This window comes from Sinocyclocheilus anshuiensis, unplaced genomic scaffold, assembly GCF_001515605.1.
Source record: "Sinocyclocheilus anshuiensis isolate Anshui unplaced genomic scaffold, SAMN03320099.WGS_v1.1 scaffold745, whole genome shotgun sequence".
NCBI lineage: Eukaryota > Metazoa > Chordata > Actinopteri > Cypriniformes > Cyprinidae > Sinocyclocheilus > Sinocyclocheilus anshuiensis.
The window spans coordinates 292,675-312,525 of NW_015540128.1; the positions used below are offsets into that span (position 1 = coordinate 292,675).

General features: G+C 36.0%; 2 protein-coding genes across 2 annotated transcripts in view; one reads left to right on the plus strand and one right to left on the minus strand.

The window, feature by feature from the left end:
* The window catches only part of dnm1a (dynamin 1a), a 60,801-nt gene extending 57,977 nt beyond the window's left edge, over positions 1 to 2,824 (minus strand). The window contains exons 1-2 of the mRNA XM_016484511.1: positions 2,741 to 2,824; positions 920 to 1,068 (exon numbers count right to left, since the gene is read on the minus strand). Coding sequence (XP_016339997.1) covers positions 920 to 1,068; positions 2,741 to 2,824 — 233 coding nt within the window. The remainder of the gene's footprint in view (positions 1 to 919; positions 1,069 to 2,740) is intronic.
* Positions 2,825 to 3,651: 827 nt separating this feature from the next.
* The window catches only part of ciz1a (cdkn1a interacting zinc finger protein 1a), an 18,816-nt gene continuing 2,616 nt past the window's right edge, over positions 3,652 to 19,851 (plus strand). Inside the window, exons 1-15 of the mRNA XM_016484512.1 lie at positions 3,652 to 3,768; positions 5,093 to 5,273; positions 5,375 to 5,487; positions 6,729 to 6,895; positions 7,926 to 8,019; positions 10,400 to 10,469; positions 10,654 to 10,718; positions 12,305 to 12,381; positions 12,528 to 12,725; positions 12,906 to 13,036; positions 13,534 to 13,627; positions 15,728 to 15,841; positions 17,809 to 17,907; positions 17,998 to 18,076; positions 19,167 to 19,288. Coding sequence (XP_016339998.1) covers positions 5,107 to 5,273; positions 5,375 to 5,487; positions 6,729 to 6,895; positions 7,926 to 8,019; positions 10,400 to 10,469; positions 10,654 to 10,718; positions 12,305 to 12,381; positions 12,528 to 12,725; positions 12,906 to 13,036; positions 13,534 to 13,627; positions 15,728 to 15,841; positions 17,809 to 17,907; positions 17,998 to 18,076; positions 19,167 to 19,288 — 1,590 coding nt within the window. The 5' untranslated portion in view covers positions 3,652 to 3,768; positions 5,093 to 5,106. The remainder of the gene's footprint in view (positions 3,769 to 5,092; positions 5,274 to 5,374; positions 5,488 to 6,728; positions 6,896 to 7,925; positions 8,020 to 10,399; positions 10,470 to 10,653; positions 10,719 to 12,304; positions 12,382 to 12,527; positions 12,726 to 12,905; positions 13,037 to 13,533; positions 13,628 to 15,727; positions 15,842 to 17,808; positions 17,908 to 17,997; positions 18,077 to 19,166; positions 19,289 to 19,851) is intronic.

The following is a 19,851-nucleotide window of genomic DNA, read 5'->3' on the forward strand; positions in this document are numbered from 1 at the left end:
CGTTTACGAAGATGTTCTGGGTTGCCGGGGTATTTCTAGATGTTTACGAAGATGTTCTGGGTTGCCGGGGTGTTTCTAGATGTTTATTAAGATGTTCTGGGTTGCCGGGGTGTTTCTAGACGTTTACGAAGATGTTCTAGATGTTTATTAAGATGTTCTGGGTTGCCGGGGTGTTTCTAGATGTTTATTAAGATGTTCTGGGTTGCCGGGGCGTTTATTAAGATGTTCTGGGTTGCTGGAGTCCTTCGGTGTGAGATTCTTTCAGCAGGTTTCTGGTGCGTCTGATCACTAATTAACAACAAAACACACTCTTTGAGCAATTATTCCTGTCTGAACTTCACCAAACGCTGCACTCACACACTCAACTTTAAGACTTTAAAACATTTGATCAAATGAAACCGTGACTGATTTAGCAAACTACTAATAAGGAATGCAGTTTGTATTTAATATTTTAAGTGCTGTGTTCTATTGAAGCATCAGCATCAGAGATGTGTGTATCAGAAGAGGTCTCCCAACTCTAGTAAACATCATCCCAGCAGCATCCATGTTTCACGCTCTTTCTTCACAGAACCAGAGCTTACAGTGTTTATATGGGGTTTCACCTTAATGACCTTGTGCATTATTATTACTGTTATTAAAGGACACACTAATGGTGATGATGATGATGCACTATAAATGAGGAGGATTCAGTTGTTGTTGTGAACACGGCTGGTGATTTTCACCATTGCTCCATCATGTCTCAATAACATTTAAAGGTTATTATCAGGATCCTCACGATGACCTTTACATATCATTAAGGCATGATGGGGGTTGCGACCGAGCCGGAATATAAGATTAATGCTGCGTGCATTTGCCGTACGCGTTATTATTATGGTGTATTAACGATTATTGTGTGTGTTTTAATAAATGAAGGACTCACTTCCCCACGAAGTTCTCGAGCACGGAGCTTTTCCCGGCGCTCTGTCCGCCCACCACCGCGATCTGCGGCAGGTCCAGGTTCGCGTTCTGACCGATGGCGGAGAACGCGTCCTGCATTCGGTTGACCGATGAGCCGCTTTTCTCTTGTCGCTAGGCGGCGCACTTTTTAACCCCTTCGGACCCTGCCTCCATTGAAATGGACATCACATGATTTTTTTTCATGATATGAGCAATGCCTGGTCACTGATTGGTCCCTGATCAACCAATCACAATGAAGACATGACTCCTAACTTAATCTGATTGAGCTACAGGCATCACAACAGAGAGACATGACTCACCAGCTAGACAAGCAGAACACAGGATTTTTATTTATTTATTTAATGTCCATCGCAATGGACATCAGGTCTTGAAAGATATCAGCAGCACCTTATGAATTAGTTGTATAACAGGTTGAGAAATTTGCAGTGGTGTATAAAGTACCTGAAAGCCATACTCAAGTAAAAGTACAGATATCTTACCAGACAGCACCTCAAGAATTAGTTGTATAACCGTTTGAGAAACTTGTGGAAGTATTTGAAAGCTAAATGCAGAGCTATTCTAATGTTCTGTTTTATGAACATTGATGTTAATTACTGAAATTAATCAAAGTGACCATAGCCTGTCAATCAACTTTCATTGGTTTTAGTGAGAAACAGCTCTAGTGGATGTGAGATCAGTGAATACACTGCAACACACACACACTGATGTCTTGATGCTATAATGCACACAATCATATATTCATCAAAACAATCAGCAAGTACATAAACCCATTCACATGCACACAAAGACATTTATGCATATACTCAGATTCACCCACTTCAACCAACAAAAAGGATCAAACTGTTTTTTTGAGGCTTCATATCATCTTTTTACCACATTCTTACTGCATTGTTCATTCTTATAGTATGTGTTCTTTTCAAAATCTTGAACACTAGTTCAACTATCGTGCACAAGCTCTACTTATTATGTATGGTTAAAATATGGGGATTTTTATTTTTCTTCAGTCCTGGTGTCCATTATAGTGGACATGAAAAAAATCTAATAAAAAAATGAGTTGGCACAAATCTTGTTTTTTAAGACTTATTTCTATATTGGAGAAGAGCAAATATCAAGTGGATAAAACATTTTTTGTTCAGTGAACAAAATTCAGGTCTGAATGGGTTTAAGTTACAGCTTTTTTTCAACTGCTTACACGCTAAATATTTCCTTGTCTCACAGTTTCTGAAAGCTGACACTCGAACAGCAGAAGCACACACCAAATCTACAAAACCAGACACTAATACTCAGCCTTTGACTCAACTCTTTTCAATTTCATAAAACACTTTTTGCAAAACACAACACAAGTCTCTGTGTAACACACACTCAAAATCTAACAGAAATTAATATTATGGCAAAGGTTTTTGCAAATGTTTGCTTTTGAGATGTGTTTGTGATGTTTTGAACGCAGTGCTTCATTTTGCAAGAGATGTGAGGCGTTTTGCATTTTGTGCGCAATTCTTTGATTTGTGTGAAAAGTTTGGAAAAAAGAGGCAAAGTTTTGAAAATGTGTATATGCAGCTGAGAAAAAACTAAAGTAGTTTCATATAATTTCCTTTCTGTGGTAGGATGAAAGCGTATTTATTTGTTTGTTTAATTATTTTTCATTTTAATCTATTTATTTGTAATTGTTTTATATATTATCATATCACACCGTGTCATTATTTATTTAACAAAAATAAAGCCAAAATGGAACAGCCATGTGTGACAAAGTTAGGACACTCTTACTGTTAACACAGGAATTCACCCCAACATCAGACCGTGTAACGCTCAGAAGAATGGCAGACGACCCAAGAGCTTCACCGCAGACTCCACAGTCCTCAGTTAACATGTTAAATTATAAAGTTCATGACAGTACAGTTAGAAAAATATGAGACAAGTATGGCATGTTTGGAAGGCCTGCCAGAGGAAAGCCTCTTCTATCTGAGAAAAGCATGGCAGCACGGTTCAGGTTTGCAAAGTTGCATCTGAACAAACCATAAGACTTCTAGAACAATGACCTTTAGATAGATGACACAGATATAACAGAGACACACACACACACAGAGAGACACACACACACAGAGAGACACACACACACAGACACACACACACACACACACACACACACACACACACACACACAGAGAGACGCACACACACACACACACACACAGAGAGACACACACACACAGACACACACACACACAGAGAGACACACACACACAGAGACACACACACACAGAGAGAGACACTCACACGCACGCACGCACGCACACACACACAAATAAATATATATATATATATACTGTGCATACATTATACATACATATACATATAACAAAAAAACAAGTATAGAATAGAAAAAAAAATAGAGAAAGCTAGTGTTAGAGGCCTTTTAAAAAAAAAAAGAAAACAAATAGAATTAGAATAGAGAGTGCTAGAGTTAGAGGGTCAAATAAAGATGGAATAGATGTGTTTTTTGCCGATTCTGGAAGATGGCTAAAGACTCGGCTGCTCGGATTGAGTTAAGCAGGTTATTCCAGCAGGAGGGAACAGATACACTGAACACAATATGATAAACAAATAAATGTAGCTAGACATGGACTGTAGTGTGCTGGCTGTGACGCGCCGTCGCTCCTCCAGTGCTGCAGGGGGCGCTGTGTGTCTCGCTTTGTTCGCGCTCAGACCGGCGAGAGTGTGTTAGCGTTAGCGCCGCTAACGTGACAGAGGAAGTTTCAACAAGCTGTCGCTCGCTTCTCCGCGATTAAACTCAAAATCCCGTCGGCGGAGTTCGTGAGTAGCTTTTCATCTGCAGATCAACAGACGCCAGGGTTCAGAATATGAGCATAATGAGGGAGGTTTGCGGGGGCTCGCTGGTGTTGTCGTGTTTATTGACTGCTAGCTCTTAGCGGATAGCACAGATAAAGATTACGGCTCTGTCCTAAAGCCTGCCGAGGGGCCTATCTAGACAGCGTCTTTCGGGGATAACCGCATTTGATTGATTAAATGCAGGTTCACGCGTTTAGGGTGCTGTAAATGCTGCTGTCTGTGTAGGCGACGAGGATTGAGACACGGACAGACTGGCGAGCTGTTGTTGTTGTGGGTTGCTTTGTGTCTCTTTCGTCTAGTTCACTAGAAATCAGTCAAAATCTGCTTAGTCTAGTCTACTTCATTGAATTCATCGGATTTTTTATGCTGTTGTATTGTTTTGATCTGTCAGAACTGATTTTTTTAATATTACTATATATATATAACGTTATATATGCAAATATGCCAAATGTATGGAAGCCCGTTTCTGCCACAGAATAAAAATATAAAAGGTCCTTGTGAGTTTTTAGGTGTTTTTTCTTTCTTTCTCGCAATTCTGACAGAAACTGACACGATATAACAGATAAAAACACAAGATAGCCAGGGGAAAAGTCAGAATTGTGAGATAAAAAGTCATAATCACCTTTTTTATTTTTTATTCTGTGGCGAAAACAAAAAACAATCGCAAGACGAAAACGATTGAGTCTATATCACAATTCTGACGCTTTACTTGAAGCCTTTATGCATAACGCATTATAAAAGTGTTTTAATGCATTAATTATGGCTTGTAATGCACCTTATAATGCATTCCCAATCTCATGAATACCACAGTTAATACATTATAACACTTATCAATTTATGGTTACACTTTGCATTTTAAATTCCATTATAATTATTAATGACAAGATGTTATGTATTACAACGCACATTATGAATAATTATAATGCTGCATTATACTCTTTAATAATACCCCTTTAAAATGCATAAAGGCTTTAAGTAAAGTGTTACCTGTGTTTATATCTTGCACCAAAAAAGCCAGAATTGAGAGACGTAAACACACAATTGTGCAATAAATTTATTTTTTAATTCTGTTTTGGAAATGGGCTTCCATAATCGATGTTGACATCATATCGTGTTCTAGTCATAAGTAATATGTTACAATGAAAAATAGTCTATTGATCAATCGTTTTACATTTATTAATGTATCATTCACTTTGCTCCTCTTTGGATAAAAGCATCTATTAAATGCAGGAATGTAGTGTTGTGTACATGTTAAAGTGTGTTATGTGTGTGTTTTCTCTCGCTGCAGTGAGTCTCGTCAGCATGTTTAACCCTCACCAGCAGCAGCAGCAGCAGCAGCAGCAGCAGCAGCAGTTTCATCAGCATCTGCGGCAGCTTCAGCAGCTGTTTCAGCAGCAGACGCCTCCTCCTCCTCCTCCTCCTCCTCTTCCACCGCAGCCTCCGCCCGCCCGTCACATCACACACACACGGTACACATTTAACCTCAGACCCTCCGCTTTCTTCACACTCTCCACCAGTGCGCTCCAAATCTCTTACTCTTTATTATCTGCGCTGTGTTTGTGTTTTTCAGGCCCATGGCTTCTCCTGCTTCTGCTCGCATGGTCAACCTGTGCTCAGCCACGCAGGCCATCATCGCTCCCAACCCCATGCTGCAGGGGGCGCTGCTCATGCAGCAGATGCAGGGTAAACTCATGCTTCCTAATATAGCACGCACTGTATGTGAGCCTGCAGCACAAAAGCAGTCTTAAGTCGCTGGGGTATATTTGTAGCAATAGCCAACAATACATTGTATGGGTCAAAATTATACATTTTTCTTTTATGCCAAAAATCATTAGGATATTAAGTAAAGATCATGTTCCATGAAGATATTTAGTAAGTTTCCTACCGTAAATATATCAAAACTTAATTTTTGATTAGTAATATGCATTGCTAAGAACTTCATTTGAACAACTTTAAAGATGATTTTCTCAATATTTAGATTTTTTTGCACCCTAGATTCCAGATTTTCAAATATTGTCCGATCCTAACAAACCATACATCAATGGAAAGATTATGTATTCAAAGCTTATAAATCTAAATTTCCCTTATTTCAATTGACCCTTATATTTGACCCTTGTTAAATTAGTAGTATTGATATTCTATGAAAGTTTTTGTTAGTATTTTGAATTAGATTTTATTTGTATATTATGTTTTTAATGTTAGGTGAATTTTGAGTAATTTTGTTCATTCCATAATGCGTTTTAAAATATTATTTATTTATTAATTTTAGTTTTTTTTTTTTTTTAATTAAACAAAAATATAAATGAAAATGTTGACTTCTCAACTAGCTAAACAAAAAAGTTTTGTATATTTAAAATTTTAGATTTATTTCATTTCAAGGAATTAAAAGTCATATTTTTAGTTAATGTAATAGCTCTGATATTGACAAAACAAGTTTCCTTGACTTTTTTTTTCTTTTCAAGTAGTACTCTCTTGATAACCTACATTAGATACATAGATGCACTATATAATTAGTAATATGTTATCAAGTAAATATAATTGGTTTCACCTCGAAATCAAAGCTAATTTTAAGCTTCTTTCTAAAACCTTTATTTATGTATTTGTTCATTTATTTATTTATTTAGAGACAATTACACATTAATAATGCATAAAATAAATGTAAAATATTCCAGGAAGTAATTTTTTATTTGTAGCATTTCTGCAAGGCATCCAGACATTTTGTTTTTGAATTTATTTGTAATTCACATTATTCTTTGTAGTGATTCTCATATCTCTAATACAGTTATTTATTCCAAAATCTAAGTTTATTTTTGTGATTTTAGGGTCAGGGAAATGCTCTAGACATGAGTTTGGTATGTTTCAGCTCTTGTCTTCCCCCTGTGTTGTATTGACTGTTATATTGGTGTTTTTGGTCCTGTGTGAAGCGGGCGGCATGCGTGGCTTTGCGATGGGAGGCCAGCAGTTTCCTCAGTTCTTCACTGCGGGCTCCAGAGCGTCTCTTCTGGGGCCCATTCCGATGGGAGTCGCCATCAAAACCCCTCACATGGGATTCCCGCGGCACTTCAAGCCTCACACGCGCTATTTCACCAATGTGAGTGTGTGTGTTCAACTTTTTTTCCATCAGCTGGGTATGGATTGTGCATTTGAATTTTTTTCTGACATACAACACTTTTAAACAAATAAATAATATATTATGGCATATACAGCGGGTAAAATAAGTTTATAAAACAGATAGTTCCGGTGCTTGATTCTGATTGGCTGAGCCGAGTTCAAAGCTGTTGTAAATGACTCTACAAAGTAACATACTCCTTTGTTTACGTTTGTCTGTTGCTCGGCAACCACTTTGTAGCAACCACAACTGTTTCTGAGGAGCTACATTGTTTGGTGGAAGAATACTGTTTTTATTAATATCATTACACTTTATTTGCTCTGTTTTATTTTGTGAAACCTTACTACGTATATGTAATAACCGTTTTATAAAAGCAATAAGCCCCGTGAAGCCGTGGTTTACAGTGAATTTATAACAGCTAAGAGGGTTTTAGGCACTCCGCGAACAACGCCCCTTAGCTGTTATAAAATCACTGTAAACCACGGCTTCACGGGGCTTATTGCTTTTATAAAACGGTTATTCCATATACATAGTAAGGCAGAGAAAGAAAATAAAGCTGCTAGAATGGCCAGCCAATCACCTGACTTGATTCCCATATTAAATAAGAACTAAAGGTCAAGAGTTCATAGAAGAGTCCCACAGAACCTCCAAGATTTGAAGACTGTTTGTGTGGAAGAATGGGCCAAAATCACACCTGAGCAATGCATGTGACTAGTTTCTCCAGACAGCTGTCATTACCAACAAAGTATTAAATACATTTCATTAAGCGTGTTCAATACTTTGTCCCTGTGTCATTCCATTTTATTACACAGAACTTAATTTCTGAACTTATTTGTTTTGTTTTATTTCTATGTATGGATTAGTTGGGTTGTTACCGACATGTGGTGAGAATTTCATGTCGACAGCACCTTTAGAAATATAGTTACTGAGAAAAATGGTGACGTGTTCAATGCTTATTTTACCCGCTGTGTTTGGTAAATCTGTGGCTCTCTTGCTAACTGAACGCACACAGGAGTTTCAGGCTCGTCAGCCGGACAGAAAGAGGGAAAACGAGCAGAGATCTGCGGGCAGCAGCGACGGCCAATCAGAAGCCAGCAGCAGCAGAGGTAATTGTGTAACAGTTGTGCGTGAACCAAATATATACAGAAATCATGTAATCGTAACAGAAAAGAAGGAATGTTTTAGACAAAACACTGAAAAAAAAACTTTTATACATTATACAGCCCTGCATCATATGTGACCCTGGAGCACAAAACCAGTCATAAGGGTCAATTTTTCAAAATTGAGATTTATACATCATCTGAAAGCTGAATAAATGAGCTTTCCATTGATGTATGGTTTGTTAGGATAGGACAATATTTGAAAATCTGGAATCTGAGGGTGCAAAAAAATCTAAATATTGAGAAAATCTTCTTTAAAGTTGTCCAAATGAAGTTCTTAGCAATGCATATTACTAATCAAAAATTAAGTTTTGATATATTTATGGTAGGAAATTTACAAAATATCTTCATGGAACATGATCTTTACTTAATATCCTAATGATTTTTGGCATAAAAGAAAAATGTATAATTTTGACCCATACAATGTATTGTTGGCTATTGCTACAAATATACCCCAGCGACTTAAGACTGCTTTTGTGCTGCAGGGTCACATATCTGCTGAATGAAACACTTGTTTCTTACTAATTTTGTGATGCTGATTCCAAAAAAATAGTGGTCTTGCATGTCACATTTTCTCACTAAATATGTGACCCGTGCTGGCAAAATGAGTGTGAATGCGCACGGGCTGAAAGTGAAAAATGTCGAATTTGAGGTTTTCACAAAAATGAGTTCATTAAGCCCTCTTCTAGCGATCCCTATGCTCTAAATAGTAATTAAACATCTAAAATGATCATTGTTTGTCTCCTCTCGCTTCTCGCACTGACTGTTATTCAAAGCATGAGTTCCCGATAAATATACACAGAATTACAGTATTCAAATATTCACATAAAAAACATCTGATGTGTAACATTATATTAGATCCGTGCATACAGTAGGTCTTAATATATCGGCCGTCTGTCTCATTAATGTTAATCTAACGATGAAAGTAAAGAAGGAATCATTCGCTGCACTTGATTGAGATGATTTTGTAGTTTTAATAATGTAATGAACACACTAAAGAGTGATTTTTACATTTGATTATTTGTTTTTCTTACTTGAATGCTTTCGTTTAGATGTAAAATGAAAAGGGAGATGCATTATGTTTCTTATATTTGTTCTATTGTTTTTTTTTGCGTCTGTTCTTATTTATAATAACAGATAAAATAAGAAATGGCTATATTGTGATTCTTAATAATTATTGTTAAGAAAAGAACTGGAGGAAAAGATGCAATGTTGCTCGGTGATTTTGCTTGGAAAAGTCAATTTGTTGACTGAATCTGTCGACTCAGATTTGCTCATTGTGACTCATTTTGCACAGCACAGGTCACAAATGATGCACTTCGCATGCATTTTTGCTTTTAACGACCATTTGTAAGGTGAAGAAGTCTCGAATTCTCCCTTAATCAGCAGAAAAACACCACAAAGACATGATGATGCCTGTCTGAATCTGAGCCAGATTACAACTATTTGCACACCTTTTTCACATTATTTTATGTTCTTTTTCACATTACTGTTTTATCCTGATTTCAAGGTTAGAACTATGGCCAGTAAATAAAGAAAATGCAAACATGACACAGATGTTTTCTGCATTTACTGCATCCAAACATCCACAGAAAATCACAGATTTTGTGAAAAGCTGATTTATAAACTTGTGTTCATTGTAAAGTTCTTTGACATTAAGTAATGTTTAAATATGTTTCCACTCCTTTGAGGACTGTAAGTTAAATGATACATTTTGAACACATTTGTATCATTAAAATCAAAACTTGAGACATGTGCATTAAAGCTGATACATATAGTTTAAACAAATCTTCATTATTTTGTGGCATGATGGAAATTTTATTCATATTTTTTAACTCTGCATCATCAAATTAGGTATATTAGATATTTTTTGCATATCAGCAGATTTTTTTTAATGCAGTGCTGTGTAATAAATACATGAACATATGCTATCCACATACACCCAATAAAATAATCAAATCAGACTATTTATTTTATACAGTGAACATGTGAAATAAACAAATGCACAAAATATGCAATACATAATGAGTTTAAAATATAGGAAATATATTTATATATTCATATATTTTATTAAATAAATATATGCGAAGTAGAATATCTCTGATTATAACACTTCTTTTGCAAATGTGCTATATTGGGAAGTTTAAAAACGTAAAAATACAAAGTACATTTCAACACTATTCAACAAAAAGTAATGTAAGAGATGCAATAGAATGTTTAGAGCTATTATAATCTTATCTTTTCAGACTTGAATGATTGTTTTTGAAGAATATGTAGAGTTTTGATGGCCATAAATCATAAAGCATTTGTGTTTTGATGTGAACAGCAGATCCGGGATGTCAGGAGTCTTCAGAGCAGCCCGACGAACCAGCGGCCAAAAAACACAAAACACAAGAGTCAGTGCCTTTACATCTCTGTATTCATGTCAGAAATGTCCTTAAAGGCAACATTTACTTTCTAGTTGGGACCTATTCATTATGCACATCACTCCTGACTTCTTTCATTAAGAATGAAGGCTGATTTGATCCGTTTTTTGGTGTGTTTGAATGGGAAAATCATGTGTTTTGTGTGTTTGTGCAGGTCAGAGGAGCCTGTGGAGACAGAATCGGCTCAAAGCGCTGAGTGTAAGAGCCCAGATCCTGAAGGTAGGGAGGAGTTCACCTGATTAAACCCTGTTCAAGAATATTCTGGCCTTTCAGCATGCATCACATCTGTGACCGGCTGTCAGTGATAAAATCATTTGTTTAAAAACATTAAAAAAAAAAAATTTGAAATTTTATTTGCAGTAATGCTATTACAATGGAGGAATGTTAAAGCATGTCAATTTTAATTTTAACAATTTTTCAGTAAAAATATGTTATTGACCTGTTAAATTGCCCTAACCAGGAATGATAGTGTTGTTTCAGTATTGGTTTTTAATTTTTAATTTTTAGATTTTACATTTTCATTTGAAAGTTTTAGTAATTTTTTGTGCCTTTTGCCATTTTAGTAGTTTTTTTCCTATGTCTATATAGTTTGTTTTATTTTTCAGTTTTTGCATTTCTTACTGTAGCGCACCAAGTTAAACTAAATGAAAATGAGAAATGTTGCACATACAGTGCCTTGCGAAAGTATTCAAACCCCTTCGTTTTTTCACGTTTTATGTTGCACCCTTATGTTAAACTGCTTTAAATTACTTTTTTTCCACATCAATCTATACACCATAATGACAAAGCAAAAACAGAACTGTCACAACTTTGTGAATTTATAAAAAACTGAAATAAATACATTGCATAAGTATTCATACCCATAACTCAGTACTTAGCTGAAGCACCTTTACAGCCTCAAGTATTTTTGAGTATGATTCAGCTGTTCGTTTTTCTATTTTAATATACATTAAAATCTAATGTATTTCTGTGATGCAAAGCTGAATTTCCATCATCATTACTCCAGTCTTCAGTGTCACATGATCTTCAGAAATCATTCTAATATGCTGATTTATTATCAGTTGTGCTGCTTCATATTTTTTTGGAAGCTGTGATAGTTTTTTTCAGGATTCTTCGATGAATAAGAAGTTAAAAAGAAGAGCATTTATTTAAAATAGAAATCTTTTCTAACAATATACACTAGCATTCAAAAGTTTGGGGTCAATACATTTTTATTCTTTCTTTTTTTGAAAGAAATTAAAACTTTTATTCAGCAAGGATGTGTTAAATTGTTAAGAAGTGATAGCAAAGATTTATATTGTTAGAAAAGATTCATATTTTGAATAAATGCTGTTCTTTTTAACTTTGATTAATCAAAGAATCCTGAAAAAATATAGCAGTTTCCAAAAAATATATTTGTTGATAATTCTAATAATAAATCAGCATATTAGAATGATTTTTGAAGATCATGTGACACTGAAGACTGGAGTAACGGCTGATGGAAATTCAGCTTTGCATCACAGAAATAAATTATATTTTAAAGGATATTAAAATAGAAACCATTATTTTATATTGTAACAACATTTTGCAAGATTACTGTTTTTTTCTGTATTTTTGATCAAATAAACACAGCCTTGATGAGCAGAAGAGACTTCTTTAAAAAGTCTTACTGATCCCAAACTTTTGACTGGTAGTGTATAATAACTATATATTACCTATAATACGTGTGTGACATGTAAAACCACATGAACACCACATAATGCTCTATATGGCTGAGCGTATGGTGATGTGAATGCTCTTCCAGTGAGGGATCTGATGTGTTTCAGAGCTCTCTCTGCAGGAGGGAGGCAGCGTGAACGGAGCGCTGGATGCTGAAGCGGATGAACCAAGTCAAGCGGCAGAGGTTTGTACCATCATCTCTGTGTGATCTAAGTGACCAGATACACTGTTTTCACCATAAAACAGCTGAAACAATCACACAGATGCACACCGAAGGAGGAACTCAAGCTTCAGTTGATGTCAGAATGTGTCTTGTTTGTTGATCTTCAGCAGGTTGAAAGCACAGAAGCTCCAGATAAAGACGTCGAGCAGCAGATCAGCGACGGTCCAGACGCCGCCGCAGGCTCCGATTCGGTCCCTGAGATCAAGGAGACCACAGACACTCCTGAGGAGCTCAGAGACGCAGCGGCAGAGACCTCCAACAAGTTCTTCTGCTATATTTGCAACATCACTTGCCATAACCAGCAAGTATGTTCCTCTGATATCGCTCGGCTTTAATTGTTTACATGACCTGATATATTAGCAAGACTTTGCATTAATCATGTTGCTTTTCATAACCCTCACTGATAAAAAGCAGTTTGTTCCTCTTTTGCAAGTCGCTTTGGATGAACCCGTCTGTTAAATGCATAACTGTAAATGTAACTGCAGAGTTTCCAGAGCCATATGAACGGACTGACGCACCAGCAGAAGATGATGGAGATCCAGCACATGAGCAACGCGTGTCTCGTCACGCTGCTGCCGCGAGTCCAGGAGTCCCTGCAAGGAGCTCGCAGAGACGGGTCAGAGTTTCTGATGCATTTATGCTTCACTAGCTTAAGGGAATCGGGCCATCCCAGATTGTTTCTTCATCAGATTTGTAGAAATGTAGCATTGCATCAGTGTCTCAGCAATAGATGCTCTGCAGTGAATGGGTGCCGTCAGAATGAGAGTCCAAACAGCTGATAAAAACATCACAATAATCCACAGCACTCCAGTCCATCAAAGCTGTTTGGACTCTCATTCTGATGGCACCCATTCACTGAAAATGCATTTTTCAGGTTGGCAAAGTTTTGGTGCATTACTAGTTAATATTCCAGAAAATGAACAGCAGATCTTAGTTGAAGAGGAAAATTTCAGTTATCTTTCCTGAAATGCACACACTATGTTTAAAGTCGCACAACTCATAACTGAAAGTGTGCTCCTTTTTGTCCTCATGTTGCAAGAGCGATTGATGCATCAGTGTGTTTTCACGCTTCACGCCGCCTGTCTTTCTGAACGTCTTTCTGTGCTGTTGCAGTGAGAAGAGACCGGGTCTGCAGAGATGGTGCTCCACCTGCCAGACGCACTTCACCACCAACGTCATGGAGCATCGCAGAACCAAGGAGCACAAGGTGAACAGGCAAATATTCCTAACCAGGGCCCGTATTCACAAAACATCTTAAGTAGCTCATAACTCGCCGATTTAGGAGAAAATCTTAAAGGGGGGTGGTTCACTGTTTTTTTTCTAGGCTTGATTGTGTTTATGGGGTGCAGTCTAACATGTTAATGCTTCGTTTTAAAAAAAAAAACTTGTTATTTTTTCCTTTATTCTATACCGCTCTGTCCGTTCTCTGATAAACATGCTGACGAGTTCCTGTTTTTATGAAGCCCCTCCCTCGGAAATACGTGATGGGCTCTGATTGGTTAGCTAGCCTAGTGTGTTGTGATTGGCTAAACCGCCTCTAGTGTGCGTCTAAAAGCCACGCCCCTCAGCTCAGAATGTGCTCCAGTGTTGTATTGTAAACAAAGGCGTTGTCAATATTGCTTATTAATTTGAGCCTGAATGAGACGCAGAGAATATTAGTGAAGAAGATCGCGTAGAACCTGTGCAAGCACACGGCTCTTAATAGTATGTTTTTTGTTAATTGTTGTCTCATACTTTGAGATACGCTGTTATGTGTAAATGCTGCTGCTTATGTTAGCTTCTAATATACGGTTTTATCCTGATTAAAGCTTTAATACAGCACGGCAACCGTGTTTAACGCTTCTCATAGCTATGTGAAATTATCTGTCTGTCGATACACATAAAGTGTATAATTGGAACACAGTTCATTGTTGGAGCTGAGCTGATGATCTCTCACAAACCCCCTGCAGTTCCTTCACAAACCCCAGTTTGGGAAACCTTGATGTAATGTAATGTTTAATGCACTTTTATGTTGTTGATGGCAACAAATGGATTTTCTTACTCTTTGTATTTTTATCAATATAGTACAAGATTATCCTATTTAAATCAAGGTGAAAACGAGTTAGGTCAAAAGGATTCTAAAAGTAGTCTGATTATATTACCTAAAATGTGTAATGTAATGGATTACTTTACTGACTACAGTTTTTGTCATGTAATTTGGAATCAGTAAACTTAGTAAGTAATCTACCCAGCTCTGTTTAACCATAACATCAAGCTGATGGAAATGAAGCTGAGCATTTGTGTTTGTGTGTTTGTGTTTTCGTGTGTGTGTTTGTGTGTTTGTGTGTTTGTGTGTGTGTGTGTGTGTCTGTATGTGTGTGTGTGTGTGTGTGTGTCTGTATGTGTGTGTGTGTGTGTGTGTGTCTGTATGTGTGTGTGTGTGTGTGTGTGTCTGTATGTGTGTGTGTGTGTGTGTGTGTCTGTATGTGTGTGTGTGTGTGTGTGTGTCTGTATGTGTGTGTGTGTGTGTGTGTGTCTGTATGTGTGTGTGTGTGTGTGTGTGTCTGTATGTGTGTGTGTGTGTGTGTGTGTCTGTATGTGTGTGTGTGTGTGTGTGTGTCTGTATGTGTGTGTGTGTGTGTGTGTGTCTGTATGTGTGTGTGTGTGTGTGTGTGTCTGTATGTGTGTGTGTGTGTGTGTGTGTCTGTATGTGTGTGTGTGTGTGTGTGTGTCTGTATGTGTGTGTGTGTGTGTGTGTGTCTGTATGTGTGTGTGTGTGTGTGTGTGTCTGTATGTGTGTGTGTGTGTGTGTGTGTCTGTATGTGTGTGTGTGTGTGTGTGTGTCTGTATGTGTGTGTGTGTGTGTGTGTGTCTGTATGTGTGTGTGTGTGTGTGTGTGTCTGTATGTGTGTGTGTGTGTGTGTGTGTCTGTATGTGTGTGTGTGTGTGTGTGTGTCTGTATGTGTGTGTGTGTGTGTGTGTGTCTGTATGTGTGTGTGTGTGTGTGTGTGTCTGTATGTGTGTGTGTGTGTGTGTGTGTCTGTATGTGTGTGTGTGTGTGTGTGTGTCTGTATGTGTGTGTGTGTGTGTGTGTGTCTGTATGTGTGTGTGTGTGTGTGTGTGTCTGTATGTGTGTGTGTGTGTGTGTGTGTCTGTATGTGTGTGTGTGTGTGTGTGTGTCTGTATGTGTGTGTGTGTGTGTGTGTGTCTGTATGTGTGTGTGTGTGTGTGTGTGTCTGTATGTGTGTGTGTGTGTGTGTGTGTCTGTGTCTGTGTCTGTGTGTGTCTGTGTGTGTGTCTAACCGTGTTTGTGTGTGTGTGTGTACAGCGCTGTATCCGCTCGTCCAGCTCCAGCTGCTCCGTCTGTAAGCTGCACTTCAGGACACACAGAGAGTTTGTGGAGCACATGCAGTCGACGGAGCACAAGCAGCGAGTCGAGCAGGTGATGTTCAGATGATGATCGATTATGTCGTGCAATAGCGTGAATCAGAATTGATCTTTCACTCTTGAAATGCATTAAAAAGTGTTGGGGACGAATGTTTCGCTTCAATGCAGTGTAATCTTTATGTACGGCATCTGCAACATGCAATTTCCACAGAATGTATTTTTAACTTGTCCTTTAGTTTGTAAAAACGAACAGAAATTGCATGTGGAGTAATGCATTTAATATTGTTGTCTATAGTACATGCAGTGCACTAATATATATATTTTTCAAAGTCAAAATAAAGATGTTTTACTTGCCATTTCTTTAGAATTATTTGTGAAATTTATGAGCAATTTTTGAGTGAAAATTGTTTTAAAGTACATCCTACTCAAGATATTTTTTTTCAACGTAAAACTGTTTTTTTAGTATAATTGAGTAACTATTATAGTTTTTATTAATATTTTGAATCTTTTTTTTTTTTAATATCATTTCTGCATTCATTTTAATTTTAGTTGAAGTTTTATTAAGTTTCTTGTGTGTTTTGGACATTTTTTTTTTTTTTTAATGTCTAATTGGTTTTTATTAATTTTTATTTCCGTTTTGATTATTTCAGTACATCTAGTTAAACTAAATTAAAATTAGAAAAGTTGCATAGGCAACTAGCTGAAATGAAGTGTTTGTTTTATTTTATTTTATTTGAGTTAGTTTGTTTTATTTCAAGTAAAAAAAAAAAAGTATTTACATGTATTTTTTTTTATTAAAATTTTATTTAAAAAAATTAACTTATTTTATTTTAGCTAGTAGCCAAGGCAAACTTTCTAATTTTCATTTAGTTTAATTTGAAGTGCTAAAGTAACTAAAACCCAATAAACTAAGTAAAAAATTAATAAAAACTATATAGATATTTAAAAATGACAAAAACACAAAACAAAATGACTAAAACTTTAACTAAAATGAAAATGAAAACATAAAATCTAAAAATAAGATCTAATTCAAAATATGAACAGAAACTGTAATAGTGAAAATAAAAACATTTTATAAGGCTATTGTGAGAATAAATTCATTTGTTTTATGCATTCAAATAATTAGACATGCTAAAACAGAATTTGGTAACAATAAAACATATGGTGAGAAAAAATAAAATAGGGCCCTAAACATGTAATTTTTGTTAAACTTTTAATTAGTGCTGTCAAACGATTAATCGCATCCAAAATAAAAGTTTTTGTTTACGTAATATATGTGTGTTTACTGTGTATATTTATTATGTATATATAAATACACACACATGCATGTATATATTTAAGAAAATATGTTATGTTTATATATTAAATATATTTATATAAAAAATATAAGAATATAAATGTATACACGTACATATTTTCTAAATATATACATGCATGTGTTTGTTTGTATTTATATATACATAACAAACATACACAGTAAACACACATATAGTATGTCAACAAAAACCTTCATTTTGGATGCGATTAATCGTGATTAATCGTTTCACAAGTACATTGTGGAAGTGTACTTTTTTTATATAAAAAATATAAGAATATAAATGTATACACGTACATATTTTCTAAATATATACATGCATGTGTTTGTTTGTATTTATATATACATAATAAATATACACAGTAAACACACATATATTACGTAAACAAAAACTTTTACTTTGGATGCGATTAATCGTTTGACAGCACTAATTTAATAAATTGATGTGAAATTATGTAAGTTCCATGATTTTAATTAGTTAGACATGCTTTTTGATTAATAAAATTCAATTTAACCATTAAAAAGGAATCCAGAAAAATTAAAACTGAAAAAAATAAATGGAATTTGGGAAAAAATAAAACCGATTTCGTAGGGCCCTAAAATGAAAATCTAAAAATAAGATCTAATTCAAAATATGAGCAGAAAGTGTAAAAGTGATGGTTGTAATCTCAGTGGGAACGCTGCTGTGTTTCGTCTGTGTGCATCAGCTGTGGAAGGAGTCGGATCAGATGAACGCCGACATGTTTCTGGGTGAAGAGGACGGCGAGTGCAGCGACGACGAGAGAGAGGAAGAGGAGAACGGGAAGGTGCGAGATCTTCATGTCTCTCTGTGTGTGTGTGTGTGTGTGTGTGTGTGTGTGATGCTGAGCTGGTGTGACTCTGTGTGTCTCCTGCAGGAGGGTTTGTCTGCGCAGATGGAGGTCACACTCGAGGATCTGACCGAAGACGAGCAGTTCGACTCGGACACAGAGTACGGTGGGTAATCATCTGCCACAGGCCTCAGGGTTTCCTCCCCTTCTGTCACTTACAAAATATACAGGTGCATCTCAAAAAATTTGAATATCGTGAAAAAGTTACATTTTTGTAACTTGTTTCAAAAAGTGAAACTGTCATATATTCTAGATTCACTACATGTATCACTTTTTGAAATAAGTTACAAAAGAACCTGTACTAGCAGCCTTGATGAGAAGACACTTTGTCTTCAAATGTTTTTGAGTGATTTTTTGTTCATTTGTGACCCTGGAGCACAAAAGCAGTGTTAAGTCGCTGGGGTATATTTGTAGCAATAGCCAACAATACATTGTATGGGTCAAAATTATACATTTTTCTTTTATGCCAAAAATCATTAGGATATTAAGCAAAGATCATGCTCCATGAAGATATTTTGTAAATTTCCTACCGTAAATATATCAAAACTTAATTTTTGATTAGTAATATGCATTGCTAAGAACTTCATTTGGACAACTTTAAAGATGATTTTCTCAATATTTAGATTTTTTTGCACCCTCAGATTCCAGATTTTCAAATAGTTGTATCTCAAGCCAAATATTGTCGTATTTATTCAGCTTACAGATGATGTATAAATCTCACTTTCAAAATTTGACCCTTATGACTGGTTTTGTGCTCCAGGGTCACATATTATTTCTGTTATTCAGGGTTTCTGCGGGTTATAAAACTCTTAATTCACTTTTCTTCAAATTAAGGCCTTAAAAAGTCTTAAAGCATTCATGGCATTAAATGTTGCATGCACTGCAAAAAATGAATGTTTTCCTCAGTATGTCCAATAAAAAATACGTAAACATCCTTAAATCACAATGCTTTTACTTAAGACGCAAAATGAACATATAAAGTCTTGTTTTCTGAGAGTCTTAAAACGGTCTACAGAAAGTTCATGTATAAGAACAATTGAATTTGCTCTAATTGAGTTGCTATATCTATGTATGAGTATTACACCAGTCATCTGAAAAGCTGGTATCAGTCGATCACTAGAACCTCTTGTTCTCAGATGTGTTTCAAAAGCATTATTTCTCAGATCGTGCATTAATTTGATGCGTGTCTGTGGCAGGCTCGAGTTTTGTGGTGCCTGTGGCTGGTTTTCTCTGTCGTCTCTGTAATCAGTTCTATCACTTTGAGTCTTCGGCTCGACACACACACTGCAAGACGCTCACACACTTCCAGAAGCTCAAGGTAAGATGAAGCTCTCAGTCAGATCTGTGCTGAAGCAGGTTTCTCCAGCAAGCTGCGAACGCAAAACTGTGTAGCTTTCTGTCACCTTTTTTAAAGCTAAATAAACATATGTTTCTTTGTATGTGGGTCAAAGACGTTAAGATGTCCGCATCAAAAGAAATTTACAAAAGTGATTTTATGTCCATAGAAAGCACATTAGATGCAAGTAAAGTGTCGACTTTTAAGGTTCCAAATACGTTTTGAAGAATAAAATGTTAAAATTTGGTTGAAATAATGTTACATTGTCATTCAGTGTAACACAATATTTATGTAAAAATTCAAACATGCTTATTCGAACGTGTACATATTAAAATATATATAAAAGAATAAGTGAGCATATTACATTTTATTGTGTTTTAAATGAATAAAAATTCTTACTGACAAATGGGCGAAACCTAGGATAGTGGCACATTTTAAAAATTTAGAAACAGAAAACTTTTGAAATTTTTTTTGGGGGAAACAACAACAATTTAAAGCAGTATTACACTTATTGTTTTTATGCTTAAACCCTTTTTCGTCTTTGA